Raw genomic sequence first — 20,940 nt, 5'->3', positions numbered from 1 at the left:
GTGAAATGCGCTATTTATACTCTCTATATTAAATTAAACATTTAAGAATGTGCATAGCTCATATAAATTTGTATGAACTATATTGATAATTCAATATTTAATAAATACAAAGCTTTGTTCAATATTTAATAAATAAAATGTTTATATATACAATACATGTCATATTAATGTATGGATTGTAATTTACTTAGTACCCACGTGCTTATCAGATTTTCCGGCACTATTTTTTACAACACTTTCTTCGATAATTTTCTATTAAAATCGATTCATAAGGAGTAAACTCCAATTAGATTAAAAAAATTTACTTATAAATAAAAAGATTTTATGTGTATGATTGTATATGCGTATGTCAAGTAATTTTCGTCAATATTTTAGCAATAATAATTCTGTCACGGTTGGCCGCGCCTGTGGTTCTCTATGCTCTGTCAAAGAGAATTTAAACACTACGTGCTCTGTCATGACAACTGACAATCATGACTTTTGATTTTGACAATTTATGTTACATTATTTTTCATTTTTTAATTTTTCCCGATAAGTTGTTGAAGTAAAGTAGTATTATTATGTTATTTAATTAGGTATCTTTCGGTAAATTAATTTAAAAAATTACTCTTATGATTTTTATTTGGATATTTGATACTTCAAAATATTCGACACGATTGTAGTAATTGTAATAGCTTTTTAGTATTTATGATTGTGATGACGACCTAACAACAATTTGAATCACAATGTAGTGTAGTGTATGAGGAAGTATGAGTGTGGTGCGGACTTACAGATAGGTGTTCATTTTAAAATTCAATAAATCGTAGGATTACTCATAATCAAAATGGCAGAAAATGGACCATTTGTCGCAAAGCCGGCGAGAGGATGGCTACATCCAGATTCTGTGTTAGCTAGCGATGGCATAACTTACGCAGTGCGGGTGAGTAATTTACATATCATACATTAATTTTTCTTTAAAATATTCTACTAATATCCTTATACCAATTGCAGTACATAGGATCTATGGAAATTCTTACCTCTATGAAAAAGCTGGATTTTGAGACGAGGTCGCAAGTTGCCAAGTAAGTAATAATGTCACAAGTCGTTAGTTCCCTTTAGTACCATGTTTACATCTTTCTATATTACAAACTAGCTGACACGGCAAACATTGTATTGTCATATAAACTAATTAAAAAAGATTGCGGTATAAAAAGTAGATGCAAGTGATTCTCAGACCTACCAAATTTATCCTACTACAATTATTGTATTCAATTGCCATCTTGCAACTGCATAGCCGATTTTGGGAGAAACAGAATAATATAAAAATCCCGATACAAAAATAGTTGTAGATAGTAGAAGGGTGAAAATTTTGAGGTGTATCTATTTTTAATGATGAATTATAATAAAATAAGATTAAGAAAAATTGTCGAAAAAATAAAGAAATAAATTTAGGGGTTAACCCTTTACATTTAGGGCGATGAAAAATAGATGCTGTTTGATTCTCAGACCTACCCAATATGCCACAAAATTTCATGAGAATCGGTCATGCCGTTTCGGAGGAGTTTAACGACAAACACCGAAACACAAGAATTTTATGTATTAGATAATATCTTTTTATATACCTATTAATGAACAATTGCCTAACTTTTTGGAAAGTAAAACCACCAACCCATGAAGGAAAAACTTATTAGAAATGGAACTTAACTTGTACCTTAAAATAATAATTTTTTGTTGTTTAACAAGTAGGCCAAGAAACAAACCTTGCTTTTGGTGATACAAAAAAAAAAGATCTATAGTCACCCCACACCCTTGGCATGCATCTGTTTTAACTTGAATTGTTGTTAGTTTATTATGTTATGTATATTATGTTAGTACAGTTTATTAAATAATATCATTAATTATGTATATGTATATGTATACTATGTATAAGTATGAATATGATCTATTCTTCTTTATAGAGAGTGTATTGCAAGGGTATGTGCTGCCGCTGGTTTAAGATCAGCAGACAAGAAGCGACGGGTCAGTCAAGCAGCAGCGTGTGCCCTGGCTCCAAGACCCAGGATGTCCCATTCTGGTTCCAATGTTGCCCTAACTGTGTCTTCTCGAGCCATCACATTAGCTGCACTTGAAGGTGGAGAAACCATTGCAAGGCATGACATGCCTAGGGTATCTTTTGCATCTGGTGGAGATCAGGTATTACTTCAAGTGAACAAAGTTAGATATGTTTTATTTGTTTTTTTATTTTTATCATACAGGAGAACAAACAAGCATATGGGTCACATGATGTTAAGTGATCACAATCAGGAATCACAGAAAAGTTGCCAGGCCATTAGGAATGTGTACACACTTTTTATGGATGTACATATGTTTTATCACCCTGGAGAGACACCACACTAGAAAGCTCATTCCCCAGCTTTGTTGTACATGGTAGACAGTTTCTTGAAAACTGCACTGTGTAGGAACACCACACATGCATCTGCATTATTATTTATATCATCCCCACCTTATGGTGGGGATGAAATGACTACAATATTGTATATTTTTATTGAAAAGAGCGCAAAAAAAGAATGCTGGGAGAGTTTCTTGCGCCGCTTCTTCTCTCTCAGAGCGCCATTTGTTTCCGAAGCGGTAGTAGTATCTAGTAGTTATTAGAAATGACATCAAAAAAAAATTCTAAAGGAATCAATTTTGAGAAAATAAATGCCTTTTAATAAGCTTCTATATCTAAACATTGCAGCATTTATGCCAGTTGCTTAAAAAATCCTTGGTAAATAAGCAGCAATGTAAAATGTTACTCAGATCAGGTTTGATTCAGACAGTGACAGTTGACATCAACTAAGGAGAAAAGTGAGCTTATGTTATCTTTAAGCACACTTTTGCAATTCCACTATCAGATTGCAAATTATATGTCCTTATATGTGTATAGACTATAGGTTATCACGGGCTATTATCAGCAACTTGACGACTACAGCTCGCCTATTTTGCGTGGTGAGGTGGGCGGCTAATCCTGCCACCCCAGCCCCTCAAGGTATTGAATCAAACCTCTGATGTCACCCATAACCTCGGAGAGAGTCCTCGGTGACCCCAGGTATTTGGCCCGGTTTGTGGCCACACTCCTACACTCCAGAATGTATGTGTGCGGCTGTTTCATCTGCCTCCATGCAGGCTCTGCACAGTGGACTGTCGGTGACACCTATATTAAACAGATGCTTGTTAAAAGGGCCGTGACCCGTTAGTACATGAGTTATTTTCCGTAACCTAGGTCGTGGAAGTTTTACTAGCTTGCGAGAGAGCTTGGGGTCTGTTTGAGGTAGAGCTTCTTTTGCTTGTCTACACCCACTCATGTGTATAGACTATAGAACATCATTGGTTATAATATTAAATGCCTTCCAAATTTTAAATTGTTTCAGGATTCTTTAGACTTTGTGGCTTATGTTGCCAAGTCCGCACCACCCACTGAGTGGAGAGCTTGTTATGTGCTGGAGTGTGGAGGCAGGCTTGCACAGGATGTTATAGCCACTATTGGACAAGCCTTTGAGCTTAGATTTAAAGAATTTCTAACCAAACCCAATTCGTAAGTATTTGTCATTCTACTTTATTTTTAGCTTTTGGATGTCATTTACTTGACCATTGAATATAATTTATAAGAAAAAGTGACAAGATTGTTGACTGTGACCATCCAATTTATATGTGTAGGGTGTGCCTAGAAGAGGCATAGCTGACAAACAAGTGACAAGTGTTACCTCTTTTGACATAAGGCAACATTTCTTTTACAAACAAATTGTTCAGAAAATAGTAATACGCTCTGCCCATTACAATGCAGTGAAACCCAGGATTCTTGTTTGAATCCAAAATTCTGAGCAGCATCACAAATGCGTTCGTCACCTTAAAACATAAAATATTAAGTCCAATTAACCCAATAATTTCACCAGCTACGCACCCTTCAAACCGAACGCACTGTATTGCTTCAGGACAGAAAAAGTCACCACTGTAGTCTTGTATAAACAAAATTTGTATTAAGTCCGTTGAAATATATTAAATTTAATTACATTTTGTGATTTATAAAATTATTATTAATAAGGGCGCCGTATCCGGAACATCTTAATTCAAGGCGATGAGAGCAGCTGTGGTGCCGCTTAGAATTTTTGGGTATTCCAAAAATCCTGAGCGGCACTGCATTGTAATGGGCAGGGCGTATCAATAACCATGAGATGAACGTCCTGCTCCCTTATTGGCATAAAAAAATTCAGCAGAAATAAAATCTGGTAAAACACGTCATCAAAGAGCATCATATACGGGTCTATTTTTGGAAGATTATGTGATTATGTTTTAACAAATCCACTTTCAGTCATTGAATAATAAGAAACCAACACAAAACTTAATTTATCGCTAACCACCGAAAATAATATCTAGGAACCATACCATTGCTTATGTTCATCGAGACTTTGACGTCACAATGCGCTTCAACCAATAGCATTGCGTTTCGATGTTTTATATTTCGCGCGTATTCATTGCACATTTGTTTATTTACCCTCTTATTCATAATAGTCAGCTAACTTAAAGCATTGCTAATTCTCACTCTGTCTTCTTCTATTGACCTAAGTCAGAATGAGAAAAAACACTCCTTAGCGGCTGTTTAAAGTTAGCGGACCATTATGAATAAGGGGGTTAATATTTATTATTCATCAAATATTTAAAGTCAATAATAATAAAGATTAAAAAAAATAACATTTGAACTAAATTTATGTTACATGAATGCACCATACTGTTTAAAAACACACACAAAAAAAATTGGTGTATTGGAAGAACCTGTGAACATTTATATGGAATTAGTTTTTGTTAATTGGGTATTTTTTTATATAATTATAACTTGGTAGCTCTGATTTAAATCGTTGTATAATTCTACTTATTCGTATCAGATTGGGGAAGACACCCATATCAACAGTATCTATACTAATATTATAAAGCTGCAGTGTTTGTTTGTTTGTTTGTTTGAACGCGCTAATCTCTGGTACTACTGGTCCGATTTGAATGATTTTTTCAGTGTTGGGTAGTCCATTTATCGAGGAAGGCTATAGGCTATGTTTTTTTTTCAAAATTAGGGATCCGTAATAAAATTGCTATTTTGTAACACAAGGTGTAAAATCGAAAACCTATTTTTGCGTGCGCTGCAAAAACTATTGACAATAGAAAAAAATGATGTACAGGCTATAATATAGGCAATATTTTATTACTTATAAAACTATCGCGTGAATTATACTTTATATGGCAAAACAACGTTTGCCGGGTCAGCTAGTAAGATATATTAGTGTTCGTAATGAACAAGAGAAAGATTTGATATCCTCTCAAAGAAGTATATTTCGTCTGTCTCTGTATATTCTGTTAACAGAATTACAAAATATAGTTCCTTGTGGTCGGTGTCATGTGCCAGTAGTCGAAGTACAAATAGAATGAATGAAGGTTGTATTTGACAGATAGATGAATGATGATTATGATTTAGGTGTATGGGTCGATATAATAATATAGTTAAATGTAACGCGGACGAGGATATATAATCTGTCGGCGACAATTAGCTTAATGTGGGGCTAACACATCAATTACTGATGAGAAGGCTTTCGCTGCCTTACCCCACAGATCTTCAGTGACTTTTAGTTTTAACATTTTGAAAGTTGTGGCAGTTCAAACTGGAACGGTCTCACGTTTGGTTGCACTGAAGTCATGCTATTATGTTTGGTGCTAGATTGTGACTTTCAACAAGTGACACGAATATGAAACATTAATTGAAAGTGTTTTAATTTGTGTTTGCAGATTAAATATAAACGGCTCCCACCCCCCGAGCTCGGAGGCGGGCGACGTGTCCTCGTTCGAGTACCGCGAGTACTACAACGACATGCCTGACAAGATCCCTCCCGACCTCGCGCGGCCCGTGACACACCACAGACATCCACCGCCGCCCCCGCTCGCCTCTCTACCACCAATCTCTTCGTGAGTTTCAAATAAAATTATGTCCTTTTTCATTTTTCAGAAGAAGGGTGGTTGAAGATTAGGATTCTCTGTTCTTCAACCCCTTTATTTAATCCCAGATGTGAGGGATTATCACTTTAAAATAACAAATTGTTTAGATTCGAAAGAGCGACATCTCAAGTCAATTTCCTAATGTTGAGCAGGTTATCAAATGTAAAGTAAATCCTGCAGATGGAGCCACAACCTGAGAGTTGAACAAGACATACCAAGATTTACGATCCATGCGTCACTGGTTGGCTCAGTTGGTAATAGTGCTCGGACGGAACCAGATAGGTGCGGGTTCGAGTCGCGCATCGTTCATAAATTTTGGTTACACATTCCTTTTGTAATCGAATCAAATGAAAATCACTCAATTCATGTAGGTCACGGAAATGATACTTATGAAAGTCAAAATATGTTCAATGTTTTACAAATCATTTCAATTACAATATATGTAAAATGATGCATCAAACATACTCAAACGTCAAATAGTCAACACCTTACACGAGTAAATCAAAAAAATAAATATAAATAAATATAAAACAAAAGTGAGTACAGTAGCTGCATCATCCACACACACCGAAAATAAGTAAAGGTATTTTAATGGGGATTACTTCATGGAATGCAGCTTAGTCCAACTTGAGAGATAGGATAGATTTTGTTGCGATTTGGAACCCATAATTATTTTTTATTTTCAATATAGACATATTTTCTACGAGTGAATTTAGTGACGCGCGGTTTGACAGTTCCTCTGTGAAAAAATCTCATTATAACAAAAGGGAGCATTTTTTACGAAATAATTCTTGATGTTTTGAAATATTATTGGCAAATTCCTATAAAACAGTTTTTTTTTATTATCTACAGAACAACGTCTGTCGGGTGAGCTAGTATATTATACGAGGGCGGAACTGAATTTTCTTACACCTAATTGGTTCATGCAAGAGTATTTGACTCATGCCAATGTCTAAAGTTGCCTGAATTTCGTGGTATGTCACATGTCGATCTTCTTCAATCAGCTTACGCACAGCATCAACGTTTTCTTTGGTGACTGCAGTTTTTGAACGACCTTGACGGGGATCATCACTGAGCTTGACACGTCCACGTTGAAATTCAGCAAACCAGCGATAAGTTGTGGTTTTGGATGGGGCTTCATCACCAAATGCAGAAATCATCCGGTCAACACACTGTTTTTGTGTTAAACCACTTCGAAAGTCATAATAAATCATCGCTCTAGAATTTTCTCGAGTCAATTCCATTTTCTCAACGACTAAACAAGTTTGACAAGACCGTGAATCTTTTTTTAAATAAATAAATGCTATTCGATTTTTAAAACCAATGAGTTTTCAATTAAAAAGATTTTAATATGACAGGAACAGTGGAAATATTCCATTCCCGATACTTTTAGTGCAGCCTATGTATATTTGAGAGGCCATCATAAATTTCTATTTCGTGATCGGAATTTTTAGTGTCTGCAGTAAGTATAAATAATGATATTATATTTGTCAATATGTTGTTTGTAGCTGCGAGGAGAGCGTCCGTCACTACGTCAACCAGACCCCTCCTCCGCGCACTCCGCCCACCGCGTTGCTACCCAACCAGCACACAGACATCTTCGACATGCGTGAGTCACCAGCCGTCACACTATTGTCATAGTTATGTGAATATAAGATAAGGTGACATCTTAATAAACTCCACAATTATTATACAAATGGTTTAAGATTTCTTTAGTGTTAATTCCGCCGATATTTGTTTTTAAACAATTCGACACGTGTTTCGCCTCTACTCGAGGCATCCTCAGGACGTGTTGTCTCGCCAAAATCTGGCACAAATTTTGGCGCCAATATTGGCGGAATTAACAATAAAGAAAACTTAAATCATTTGTATAATTATGGATTTCCGCAAAGTAACGCTTACTTCAATAAATTTTCCACAATTATTGATATTTAAATGTTTATTGTAATCTATAACTTATATCATTTATACGTCCAGATAGACTGTGGCAGCTGAGAAAAAAAATTGAGGCTGACAGTTAAACTCTATTTTGAGAATGCACGCACACTAAAGTAATGAAGTTTTCATCGGTTGTCTATTAGCAAGAGACTATTTAGACGGATAAATTATATAAGATCTATTACATAACTAAATCAAACTAGTATAATTTCGCAAATATATTTTCCTCAGAACACTACTCACTCAACTGATGTCGAATAAAGTCTAAATAATGTTTACTTTATTTATTCGAGATTTGAATATTCATTGAGATCTTTCACAATGTCATAGTAGATTGTTAACCGAGCGTCGAAAGAATCAATTTCCGAGGTATTTAGACGCCCGAGCGCAGCGAGCGCGACTATAGTCCGAGTAGGAATTGATTCTTTTACCCGTGTTAAACACTCTGCTTTTCATTTCGAATATGAGGTTAAAACTAGTTTTTTATCTCAACTATTTATTGATAATATATATTAATATTAGTAGTACCTATTTAAAATAGTCAACTTATGACAATTATTTATGTCGACTTTGTAAATTTTAAATATGGATGTCATCGCATAATTGTTGCAGCTTATTCCGCTCAAAGAAGTTTGCGCTAAGTTCACACTGGCTGTTTAGAAAGTCACATGGCCGCAGCATTTTTTAAATAGTTTTTTTTTACATAAAATTCTTCACAGCTGACAGCAGTTCTATTTTTAAAGTTCATTCCGGCCCTTAGGTGGGAAGTAATTTGTATGAGTTTTTTCCTCTCTATGGAGGGAAGCAGCACTTTCTACTCAATAATCAGGTCAAAACAACATTACTTTCCGAGTATGAGAAATGAAAAATATATTTTACGAGTGAGGGAGAGTGCTACGTGCATTTAATACGGGCGAAGTCGCGGGTCGGTAAATAAGAAGGAATAATCTTGAAAACAAGTTCCTTACGTGACAGTATTTTCATACTATAAGTATAGGCTACATCGATACTATGTTTCACGAAAATTCGACATATCTTCCTACAATATAATATTAATAATATGCAGTATAATTTAGATGTCACCACCATTTTTATCTTACTACTTTGCTACTGGCAATAAATAGATAGATTATTCTTGCTACTGGTTTATTAAATAATTATTTTTTGGAAATTCTCTAATAAAGACATAAGTGTTCATAAATTTGTTTATTAAACTGATATATTATGATGTATATCATATTTTGCAAGCCTCATTGACTACGAAATTAACAGTAGAACGTGAAATGTGAAATTTTTCTTTTTAAACTCTTACGTAGAACCATTCACTGCGGCACCGATGACGTCATCTGCGGCTGTCGCCCCTCCGGTTGAGTGTGAGCAGCCCCCGGCGGCGGGTGGACAAGGTGCCTTATTGGCGCGGGAACCTTGGTTCCATGGAGTTATATCCCGAAGCGCTGCTGAGAGGGTAACTACACTTATGTTAATCAATAATATAGATCTTGTAAACAGCATTAGCATAGCAAAGTAGCAGATTATCATAGGGTAGATAAATTATTGACTACATAAAAGTTCCAGATAAAACATTTACATCCATTTACAGCGTTTCACAATCACCTCACATCACCATATAATTTCTGGATGAATTATCTGACAGATCGGTCTGGCAACTTCGCACTCAATGGTTCCGTTTGACGAAATGAAAATAATAAAAAAAGTGTGTCTTATACGAAATAACGTAACACAAGCCATTAAGGCTTTTAATGAAAAATTTATTTCATATTTTACAGTTTTCTATTTGTGTATATTTCTAAATAGCACTTCTACTACTATTTATAAAATTAATTATCATATAATTGTATTCCGCTTTCGTGTAACGAAATTTGAGAATGTCCAATAATAATTCATAATTGTCAATAAGTCATAACATAAACAACCCATGTGCCAAACATAATAGTAGAGGAGCCCAAGCGGGGATTTTGGGATTTATTCGAGTGCGTCTGAATAACATAAGTGGGACAAATTTGCACGTTGTAAAGTACTCCCAACATACCTGGGCACTGTATATAGGTCGAGCCGATCAGATTAGTAAAAAAATCGATCGTTAGAACAACTCGAGCGCGTCAGATTGAGGTAAGGTAAGTAAATTATATGCAGTAAACTGTGCATTTCAATAATCTAACAATTTGAGCGTTACATAAGAAAATCGGAAAGTTTCAAACGGGGTTAAGTTAAGGGAATTCCTTCACACAATTGTCATATTATGGGTCAGGACAACAAGGACATTAAGATGATCCGTCTGTATAATAATCTGACGTGCTTTGAGTATTTCATGGTCACATTTTTTTTCTTTTTCAAAAACCGGTCATACCTTCTGGTCTCGTCCAAATCGTCAGTCATTGGACGAGGAGCTACAATAGGGTTCACTCCTGTCAATGTCGCGGTGGAAGACATTTTTTTTTCCTATTTTCTTCCCCTTCGTTTGGCCATCCCCATGATGCAAACCTGCAGATTAAAACGTGGGGCGCTTACACTATTAATATCTGAAGCACTTGTGTATTTCTTTGTTTGTTTTTTTTTTTACATTGTTGTACACGCTCCCTCCACTAGCGACAGGTAACAATCCAATATGTGCCTACGATGCTCGAGTAAATCCCTATTTAGTCTCGTGGGCGGGAATTAAATTAAAATTATGTCAATTTATACAATAATAGGGGACTATTATTGTATAAATTGACATAATTTTGTCAAATGCTTGCCACTCTGTGAGGCGATCCATCAGATAACTATGATATCTGCTACTACATCCATCCGATAATTTAAATGTTCCTTACCTACTAGATAACACTATCTATACATTGTTAAACGCAAATGGTGTCTTTATTCGATAGGTAAGTAGCAAGTAGCCTATCCGGAAGTTTACTTGGACATTGTGAAACAGCCCCTTAGGCTACTAGCGCACTAGCGGCCACGCCGCAGCCACCAACGAGATTCAAATTCACATTTTTTAATTTGTACCAATAGCATTACATGATATTATTATAAGCATATCTAAAAGCATTAAGTAGGTATCTACTTCACACCACACTTCACTACAGAAGTGTAGCGTGAAGTCACTTAAAAATAACAAACTGTTTGATTTGAAAAGCGACATCTCAAGTGAATTCCAAAAATGCAATTATTGGGGTTGAGCAGGTTATCAACTGTAAAGTGATCCTGTAGATGAAGGTGCAACGTGAGAGTTGAACAAACATACCGCGATTTACGGATCGTGCGTCTCGCGGATGATGGGCTTAGTTCGTAGATCACTCGAACGTAAGCGCGGGTTTGAATCTCGCCTCGTACACATACATTTTGGTACAAATTAAATTTGTATATTTACATACTGCTTAACGCATTGGTGTTATGCTATATAGTGCTATATATTTCAGCATAGCTATCGTATTTGTGTCCTCGTCACTTGCTATGTACAATCTACAGCGCTATATAGTATAGTATGTACTTTTTATAATGTTCTCTTTATAAAGTCATAGACAGTCATTTAGTTCGTGGTCTATCGATTTTTTCTAACTAATAATTTATATGTCTAGATAGAGGCTCTTGTTGCTAGACAACAGATGAAAACAGGCCAGGCTTATTACTTTAGTTGTGTGACAAGCTACGTCTTACACTCGCGATTTGTTTGTCACTTTGTGTTAGTGTGCGTTCCTTGCTGAAAATAGAAGTAAACTATCAAACTCAATTTTTTTTCGACGTTTTCACAGTTATCACAGTCTATCTAGAGGCATAAATATTTAGTAGTAGATTTATTGACGATTTGTGAAGTGCAGATTGAATTCTAAACGAACTTATATACAGCTGGTGGTGGAAGATGGAGAGTTCCTGGTGCGGGAGTCAAGCGCGTGCCCCGGCCAGTTCGTGCTGACGGGCGCCAGGAAGGGACAGCACAAACATTTGCTGTTGGTCGACCCCAATGGCGTGGTGAGTATCAGGCTGCCATCTATAGCGCGTGCTTAGACTCCGCTCAGACCTCTCTAGAGGGTTAAGTCGAAATTGATACGCTCTGCCCATTACAATGCAGTGCCGCTCAGGATTATTGAAAAACCCAAAAATTCTGAGGGCACTACAATTGCGCTCGTCACCTTCAGACATGTTAAGTCTCGTTTGCCCAGTGATTTCACTAGCTACGGCGCCCTTCAGGCCAAAACACAATAATCAATAATACTTACACAATACTGCTTCACAGCAGAAAAAGGCGCTGTAGAGGTACCCATAACCTAGTCAGCATCCTGTGCAAAGGATCCTTCATGTGGTAAAAAATCCGTATCTATATTCCGTATTAGGTTTAGGGCTATTTAAATTAAAATACAAGGAATATCTTATTAATGTCCAAAAATCAATTTAAAATATTTAAAAAATTTGTTTATTTTGTGTGGCAATGGAAAGTTTAAATCAAGTTTAATTGTTTTTATTTCTTGTTAGTTTTAATTTTAGATCCGAGTTTCACTATTTTTTGTGCCTTGTGCTCATAGAGAATTAATAGTATGTACACCTTCGTGTGACAGGACTGTGCGTTAGTAGCGCTCTCTGGGTTTCCACGGAAGACCGAAGTGGATTCTTTCGAAACCACAACTACGCTGAGTTGGGGGCCCATCGGCGTCATTAGATCATAATTAGACTAGTATAACTTTAAGAACTATTATCAGAATGTATAATGACGTCAATAAACATTTTTTTCTTTCTTTCTTTCAAGTAACACAGCACAACGTAAGTTTGTGTCATGAAATAATGTCGTGTTCGAAAAGATGGTAGTGTTCACATGTAGTTAGTTCACTACAGTCTACCTTAGTCCACAACAAATATAAATTGTTAAGTAGCTGTATTGATTTATAAGGAAGAAGATAAAATCAGTGTAATAGTGTCGTGTCCATGTTTTCGGATAATTTATAAAAAAAGCTATTTATTAAAATAAGAATTTCAAACGTGTCGTAGCAGACGAAAGTCTTTTTTTTTAATGATTATAAGGGACGAGACGAGCAGGACGTTCTGCTGTCAATGGTATTTGATACAATGCAGTGGCGCTCAGGATTCTTGAAAAACCCAAAAATTCTGAGCGGCACTACAATTGCGCTCGTCACCTTGAGACATAATATGTTCAGTCTCATTTTCCCAGTAATTTCACTAGCTACGGCGCCCTTCAGACCGATACACAGTAATGCTTACACATTACTGCTTCACGGCAGAAATAGGCGCCGTTGTGGTACCCATAAAAAAAACCTCCCACTGGTAAAAGGAATCTCCCACTGGTCAAACATGGCCAAATTAGTTTTGTTAATTTTAACATCTATATTATAGACGTAACCTTTATATCAATTTTACGAATAAAGATATGTATCCATATTTAGGTGCACTGTCAGATATTATATTTCCTTTATAGAATTTACCTTAAGTTAAGTAAGTTTAATCTTTGAATATTGTGACAGTCTTATTAAGATAATTTTGTGGCATATTTTTTATCGTCAGCAATTTTTTTCGAATGCCTACCGCATTGTAAACTAATTGGTTTATGACAGACTCTTGGGGAACCCCTAAGTTACATTATACTAGGACGCACTGAGCATACTTTCAAGTAATATATTGAAGCTTCTTTGACAAAGAAAACTTTTTTTTTTTCACTCTGTTATTATAGATTATATAGAAAACAATCATGCATGGTTCATGTCTGGTTCGCGCAGGCCACCTCAAAATTGCATTATACTTTATTTAATTGGCTTAGTTGTTATGTGATTTAAAAGATGGTCTGGGAACTTCTCATCAGTTCTTCTTCCTATGTCATAGCGCCTATACGAACTGATGTAGCTTCATGATGCATGTCGTTTACCAAGTGTCGTTGCTATATATGTTATGTTATTGTTACTCCCTATGGTAAATTAATGTGTAACTGTTCAGGTCCGAACAAAAGATCGCGTGTTCGACAGCGTGCCTCACCTCATCAAGTACCACTGCACCAACGAGCTGCCCATCGTGTCTGCGGACTCTGCTCTGCTGCTGCGGAAACCGGTGCCTCGACCCGCCTCCTGAGCCCCTCCTCTCTGACGTCACCAACCCGAGCCTCTATCATTTTGAGCTCAGGGTCTGATGTCACCAACCATGAAACTTTTTTAAATAAGTGTTGGAACGGGCAATCTAACCCGTTAACAATCATTTCTATCTTATCAGCCCAATACATTGGCAATATCCGATAAAACTCCACATTACAGAACAAGTGAACTGTTATTTTGCAACATTACTCCTCTGGACGAAGACTGTTTATTACTATACAGTAGTTCTTATACTAGTTAGTGACTACTGAACCCTGATTTCACCAATTCGTGTGCAAACCTATCCTCTGACCCCAGTAAGAGATTAGGAGCTCGTGTTAGCAATGAATGAGTCACTTAGTCAATCCATAATATGACTTCAAAACTACAACCAAAAGAGTATTCGACTGGAGTAAGGATATGAAAGTAAAGTAAAAATACAATCTTAGGTGTGGACATCGCTTCAAGGTGAATTTTGTCTATACCTGCGCATTAATTCGCAAACCGCTCAAGATCAGTGCTAGAACCAATGCGAATTTATTTTATTCAATTTACGTCTCCTTATGGTTCCATAACATATAACTTCATTAATGTTTTAATTAATTATAAACATTTACTGTCACACCATTATAATGACATAATATTACTGTTAGTACATTAAGGTAAATAATATTATATAAATAAATTGTATGTTAGTAGTTAAAATCGACTTATAATCGATATTTTTTGTAAAATTGTAGATTGTAATTATTGTAAATATCTTATAAACAATTTGTAATCTCAGTGCAGTACCATATAGGACCAATATGATAGCATTTACATATAAATTAATTAAGCTATATCCAAATTATAAGGTGATATGTTGTTAATTATCCAAATAATTATAAATTATAAGGTGTCTGTCCACTACCCCATGACGCATGCCTATATTACTTTAAATCTGAGTATACTATCTGTGAAGGTTATTATAAAATAATCTGATCATAGAAATCGGTAATAAACTTTCTTGTATAAAATGTTGTAATATATTCAATTTTAAGATCGTAAACATAATATGAATTTTTTCATCTCGCACGTCTAAGAACTGAGTTTGTACTATACATTTTATAAATTCTTTTCTCTCAATGTATCCTCGGAGGGTGTGGAGTGAGCTTCCTTGTGCGGTGTTTCCAGGACGCTATATCATACCTACCTTAAAAAAAAGTGCGTAGACATTTTTAAAAACCCGGTAACGATCATGTGATTCCTCTGGTGTTGCGAGGTAATGTGGGCGGCGGTTATCACTTAACATGAACCCGTACTCTCGTTTGTCCTCTCTTGCATAAAAAACCACTCAAAATGTATGCACCTCGGCAATGTTCTACTCAATATTTCTTTCATGTGTGACGGAAACTGCATTCTAATGTGCATGTATAAGTCTGTGTTCTGATCAACTTAATTTCCTGGTACTCAATGCCACAAACTGAATTCCACCTAACCTGGATGTATGATATTAATCCCCAAGTTCTCAAGGTATATCCTTCCTCTAATGACTACAACGATGCGAGATCACTACGTAAAAAGTTCCGAGTACAGGAGTAAAGGACGGCAACATAATTATAAATTATGTACATAATTTCTTTGAAACATTTTCAATCAAGTGACCACGGTCAAAAATCGAGCCGTACTCTGTAAATAAACCGTAATTAAAGAGTCATTTTGACTAGATGACTGTGTAGAATCACCAGATATTTATAGTATTAGTTGTAATCCCACGTTCTTATTATAATATTGCATTATTGAAACAAAACATCTGATAGGATCTCAGTACGATATGTGATAGTGGGCGAACACCTTTATGATAATAAGTATACTGTATAAAATGTTAGCGTTATTTGTAAATTTTTGCTATTGTGTATTATGTATTAAGTACACCACTTTCTTTAAACGACCTAAAAGTTTAATTGTAGATGATCGTGATGTAGGCTTATTTAACTTTAATAAACAACAAAATCGTTTTTTTTTTATTAATTGTCACAAAAAATATATTTGGATACTTTATATTTGTAGGTAATATTATAAATAGATTAGTGTAAGCTTGCGAAAGTTATAAACGATTGTATTTAATCGAAAGTGTGATACTAATACAAGCCGTACGTACGTATCTTGAGCGGTGTCGTGTTGAATACGCCAAATGTAAAAATATAATGTTAAGTGTGGACATCGCTTGTAGTCTACAATCGGGATTCGCAGCCAGTTAATGTGTAATGTAAAATCGTTGTACTTTTGGCTGTACCTGCGTGTTAATTCGCACACCGCTCAAGATCAGTGCTAGAACCTATGCGAATTTATATTATTCATGTTTCATCGCCTTATGGTTCCATAACATATAACTTCATACTGTTTTAATTAATTATAAACATTTACTGTCACACCATTATAATATAATATTACTGTTAGTACCTTAAGGTAAATAATATTAAATAAATTGTATGTAGAAAGAATACTTTAGTTAGAATCGACTTATAATCGACATTTTTTTGTAAAATTGTAGAATGTAATTATTGTAAATATCTAATAAGCAGAGGGTAATCTCAGTACAGTACCATATAGGACCAATATGATAGCATTTACATATAAATTAATTAAGCTATTTCCAAATTATAAGGTGTCTGTCCACTACCCCATGACGCATGCCTATATTACGTAAAGGCTGTTTGTTTTAAAATACAATCTGACTATAATAGTTGAATATAAAGTAAAATATAAGTTGCTATATAAAGGTATATATAGTTTAATATTTATTATTTGTAAGAATTCATCAATTATTGTCAATCTTGGAGGGAAAATGTTGATATATTAGATATTACAGATTACAGGAGTAAAGCAACAATCGATATATTATATATTATTATCGAAACTGCACTACTCTTGTGTATGTGCGCCCGCTTCGTTACAAGATTTAGCGATGTGTGTGCAGTGTGATATATCTATGTTTGTGTTTGAACGAAAGTATACGTGCTATTTTGATACTAAAAAAATTGTGGCGTAAGATTTACTGACAAATAAATCTTAAATATTCCTAAGGAAAAGGAATTGGATACTAAAGTAAATCGTTTGAGTACATTCAGTACACCACTAAAATATAATAAGTACAGGGCAGAGTAACTACAGTGTTGATGTTACATCCCCGATATGATGGTTGAATACGTGTATCTCGAGTTCAGCTGCTGTACTGTTCACGCAATAAGGCTGAGATCTATAGTGTACTACGTACTCAGATTTTAGTTCAGTTGAGTTGAAGGTTGGCATTAAGGCTTAGCTTGATATTAAGCCGAGCTTTTAAGCTCAACGCAAAGCACCTTAAGGTAAGACAACCCAATGCAAAAGCCAAGTTCACGTTTTTATCACACTCAGCTAACACTCACACTAAATCACACTTATGAATGTACGAGCATATTGTGTTGGATCACACAGCTCGCAATGTTTAATTTTTATTCTGAAGTATTAGCAATTATTGCTGTAGCCTTAGACAAAATTAATTGGGACAAATAAAATACAAACATAAATATATTAAAATGGAGAATAAATACAGTATTTGCTATATGCAGCGATGTGAAAAAATCGTCTTGTTCCTTCCGACTTCTTCCATTAAGTACGTTATGAATGCGATCACGGTACGACATGCGATAGTGGACGAACACCTTAATACATTAAATACACCAGAGAGTGTTTTGTATAGAATATGAGCGTAATTCAACGATTTTTAGTATATACCCGTTTTTAGCATTTAATCTTGTAGCTGTCGTTATTATTAAAATGAAACTTACTGTGACGTAAAAGCTTAATTGTAGTCGTTGTATAGGATTATTAAACTTGGACAACACTATCTTGTCTTCTTACTACTTGTACATATTCTTATATAAACAAAGTATTTTAGGCTACTCGATACAATGTGCTGTTCGTAATCTAATATATAAAATTCTCGTGTCATGGTGTTAAACATTGAACTCCTCCGAAACGGCTTGAACGATTCTCATGAAATTTTGAGTACATATTGGGTAGGTCTGAGAATCGGACAACATCTATTTTGCATCCCCCTAAATGTTAAGGATGGTCCACACGAATTTTTATTTTTTTGATATTTTTTTTAATTTGTTTGATTATGAGTCAGCATTAAAAAATACATACAACTTCAAATTTTCACTCATCTACGATCAACAGTTACTTTTGTATCGCGATTTTAATATCGGCAATACAACGTTTGCTGGGTCAACTAGTATTGTTATATAAGCTTAATGATATACTATTAGGTATTATTACTTAGTGGAAGCTTCCGAAAGTTATAAACGATTGTATTTTATAAAATTTTTGAAACGAACACAGTCTCCAGCACGTATCTTATAGTGTGAGTGGTAGGTACCATTAACAAAATTTATTAATGACCCACTTTGTTGATAATTCTTTTATAATCATAACAAACAGTAAGGTTTATATTTGCACAAAAAATATTGTATGACAATTAGAATAAGGATGTCTAAAGAAGTTGTGCCAATAAGAAAGAAACGTTTAACTCGCAATATTCATGTATTATTCATTCCATTGCTGTATTTTATGTGCTTTTGCTATGTTTGTGTGTAACTATAGGTGCTACTTTATTACTTAAAATTTAAATATTAGTGATCTAAGGAGAGATTTACTGGAAAATAGGACTTGATGAAATACTAAATGCTTAAAACTTAGAAACCTTTAGGTTTATTTCTATATTAAATGACTTCCATCTATCTGACATATTATATACATACAGGGCAGAATATGTTAATTTCCTACAGCCTGGACATAGTGGCGGGCTTCGTATCAAATCGGCCAATCTTATCAAATCTTTCATGCAAGCTCTCTTATTCTTGTTTCCCTACCGAATCCGCTTTCGAGGTTAAAAGTTGTCTTATGACATGTCGTTTAATACTTAAGTTAATAAGGGCGCGGAATTTGCAGCTTTCCCTGAGGCGTATTTACTATTTAGTGTAAAGTGAAAAGAAAACATGTGTACTTATGTATGCACGCAAGAAGTTACTTCTTTGGCCTAACAAAGCAAAAATCCTTAAAATTATTTATTCCTCCTGCTATTCTACGTTTGTAGAAAGAACAATGTTGAAAAAATCGGTGCAATTATTGTTTTGACAATTAATTATTAAATAACGAATACGGCTGTATGGGCTTGAACCCTTTGCCTGTCCTAATAATGGATGAAGAAAGCAAAAAAAGTAACGAATGTCGCAAACGTCAGAAAATTTTAGGAACCAACTTCACCCTGTTACTTTTGTGTTACAGTGATGCACGCGCATCTTTAAATTTCACTCTCACCATTTTTTCATAACGCGTCTAAAGAAGTGTAACTTCAAAATATGCAAGAAAAGGAGAATCTGCACGAAAGATTATTTGAAGAATCGTAACAATTCAAATTCGAATTGATCGAAACAAAATGCCCATGTTGTAATTTTATCTTCTGCCATAAACAAAAAAAAATTGTAAACAACTGAATTATCGAATGTTTGACATTTGTAATCGGTATTATTAGTCGTTAATTGTTTCAGAATCTTTTAGAGGATTCATATTTTGGGTGTAGATAAAGTCTTGTATGCAACTGTTGATAATTAGGTATTAAAACACTCATGTGATACTATTATCACACTCGGCTTCGCCTCGTGAGATAAATCCACATTCGTGTTTTAATACCCCTTATTACACAACAGTTGCATAAATAACTAATGCACGGTGACGAATGGACACACCTGTACAACTAAATTGATGTTAACAGTCTTTACTTACCGGTAGTGCATATATTTGTAGTAAATGTCTTGGTGTACTAGTACTCAAGTAAAATATGTGGTCTGGTTGGGAGAGGGGATATGCCAAGATTGATTGCACTTATTACAATTAATATATCAACTATCTTTTAGATGTAATGTGTATGTATAGCTTCACTTTAAATTGATAATAATATATTATGAAATACATACTCAGAAATATATTCCGTCTTCATTCAAAATGTTGTGAATTGATTATGTATCGAGCGACCTCATTGATGATAATTGATTATGTATCATACTGCTTTTACTGAACTTATTTTACATTCTAATAGATGCTTGTCTTAAACGTTGCTATATATTACTATAATTTTATTTAGTGAGCATTTATATCATGTGATTATAGAAATAATGAATATAATTGATATACTGAACATGTGCTTTTTTTATTATAACTCATCAGCTTCCAACGAACTTCAACGACGTATCATTTGAAGCCCACCCACTGACCTCTACCACTGTACTGGCAGCTGTCAAAATGCTTTTGTGCCTGATTGATATTCGCCATTTTGGCGCTGTTGGCCATGTAGCGAGAGACTGCGGTACTAAAACTAGTGATGACAACCCCAGCAAACATCGATAGATGGTGGGAAACTATTTACAAAAAAAATGTGTGTGTAAAGTTAATACTTTATACGTTAACACGTTCATTCTTGAAGTATAAATAGCACGGAAAACGAACGAAATTATTTCAAAATGCAAAAATACTTCAGGTTATTGTACGTTCCTTCGCAGCCATTTGTATTATACGTCAAAATTAGTTCTCTGGACGCTCGCGAGTGGCGTTTCGTGGAGTTTCAAATAGGCACAAAAAATTGCTGTCAAACATAAAACAGCCTGTCCAGTAGTATTTATACAGGTCAGTGAGCCCAACGCTCGTATAGTCGTCGTGTCAGGCAATAGAGCGAAACTATTGCCTGACACGTTGAAGATATCGCTTTCCCCTTTTTTTGGGGCTAGATGCGAGGAAGGTAGTGTATGTTCCGCCATCTTTGCGGATTTGTCAGTGACTCACCTTGAGTCATTCGGTCGAGACGATACCGTGCATTTGTGGTGAAATAATATCATAAGTCTAGTGAATAGTT

General features: G+C 35.1%; 1 protein-coding gene across 1 annotated transcript; it reads left to right on the top strand.

Moving 5' to 3' along the window:
- The first annotated feature begins 520 nt into the window (after positions 1 to 520).
- On the top strand, positions 521 to 20,229 carry LOC126969573 (SHC-transforming protein 1). The gene is made up of 9 exons (XM_050815105.1): positions 521 to 919; positions 991 to 1,061; positions 1,938 to 2,172; positions 3,390 to 3,553; positions 5,788 to 5,964; positions 7,503 to 7,603; positions 9,249 to 9,397; positions 11,788 to 11,910; positions 13,879 to 20,229. Exons 1-9 carry the CDS (start codon positions 824 to 826, stop codon positions 14,008 to 14,010), a joined length of 1,248 nt encoding a protein of 415 aa, XP_050671062.1. The 5' UTR covers positions 521 to 823; the 3' UTR covers positions 14,011 to 20,229.
- Positions 20,230 to 20,940: the final 711 nt, after the last annotated feature.

The sequence above is a fragment of the Leptidea sinapis genome, chromosome 18, assembly GCF_905404315.1.
Source record: "Leptidea sinapis chromosome 18, ilLepSina1.1, whole genome shotgun sequence".
Lineage (NCBI taxonomy): Eukaryota > Metazoa > Arthropoda > Insecta > Lepidoptera > Pieridae > Leptidea > Leptidea sinapis.
This window is presented reverse-complemented; position numbering and strand designations above follow the sequence as displayed.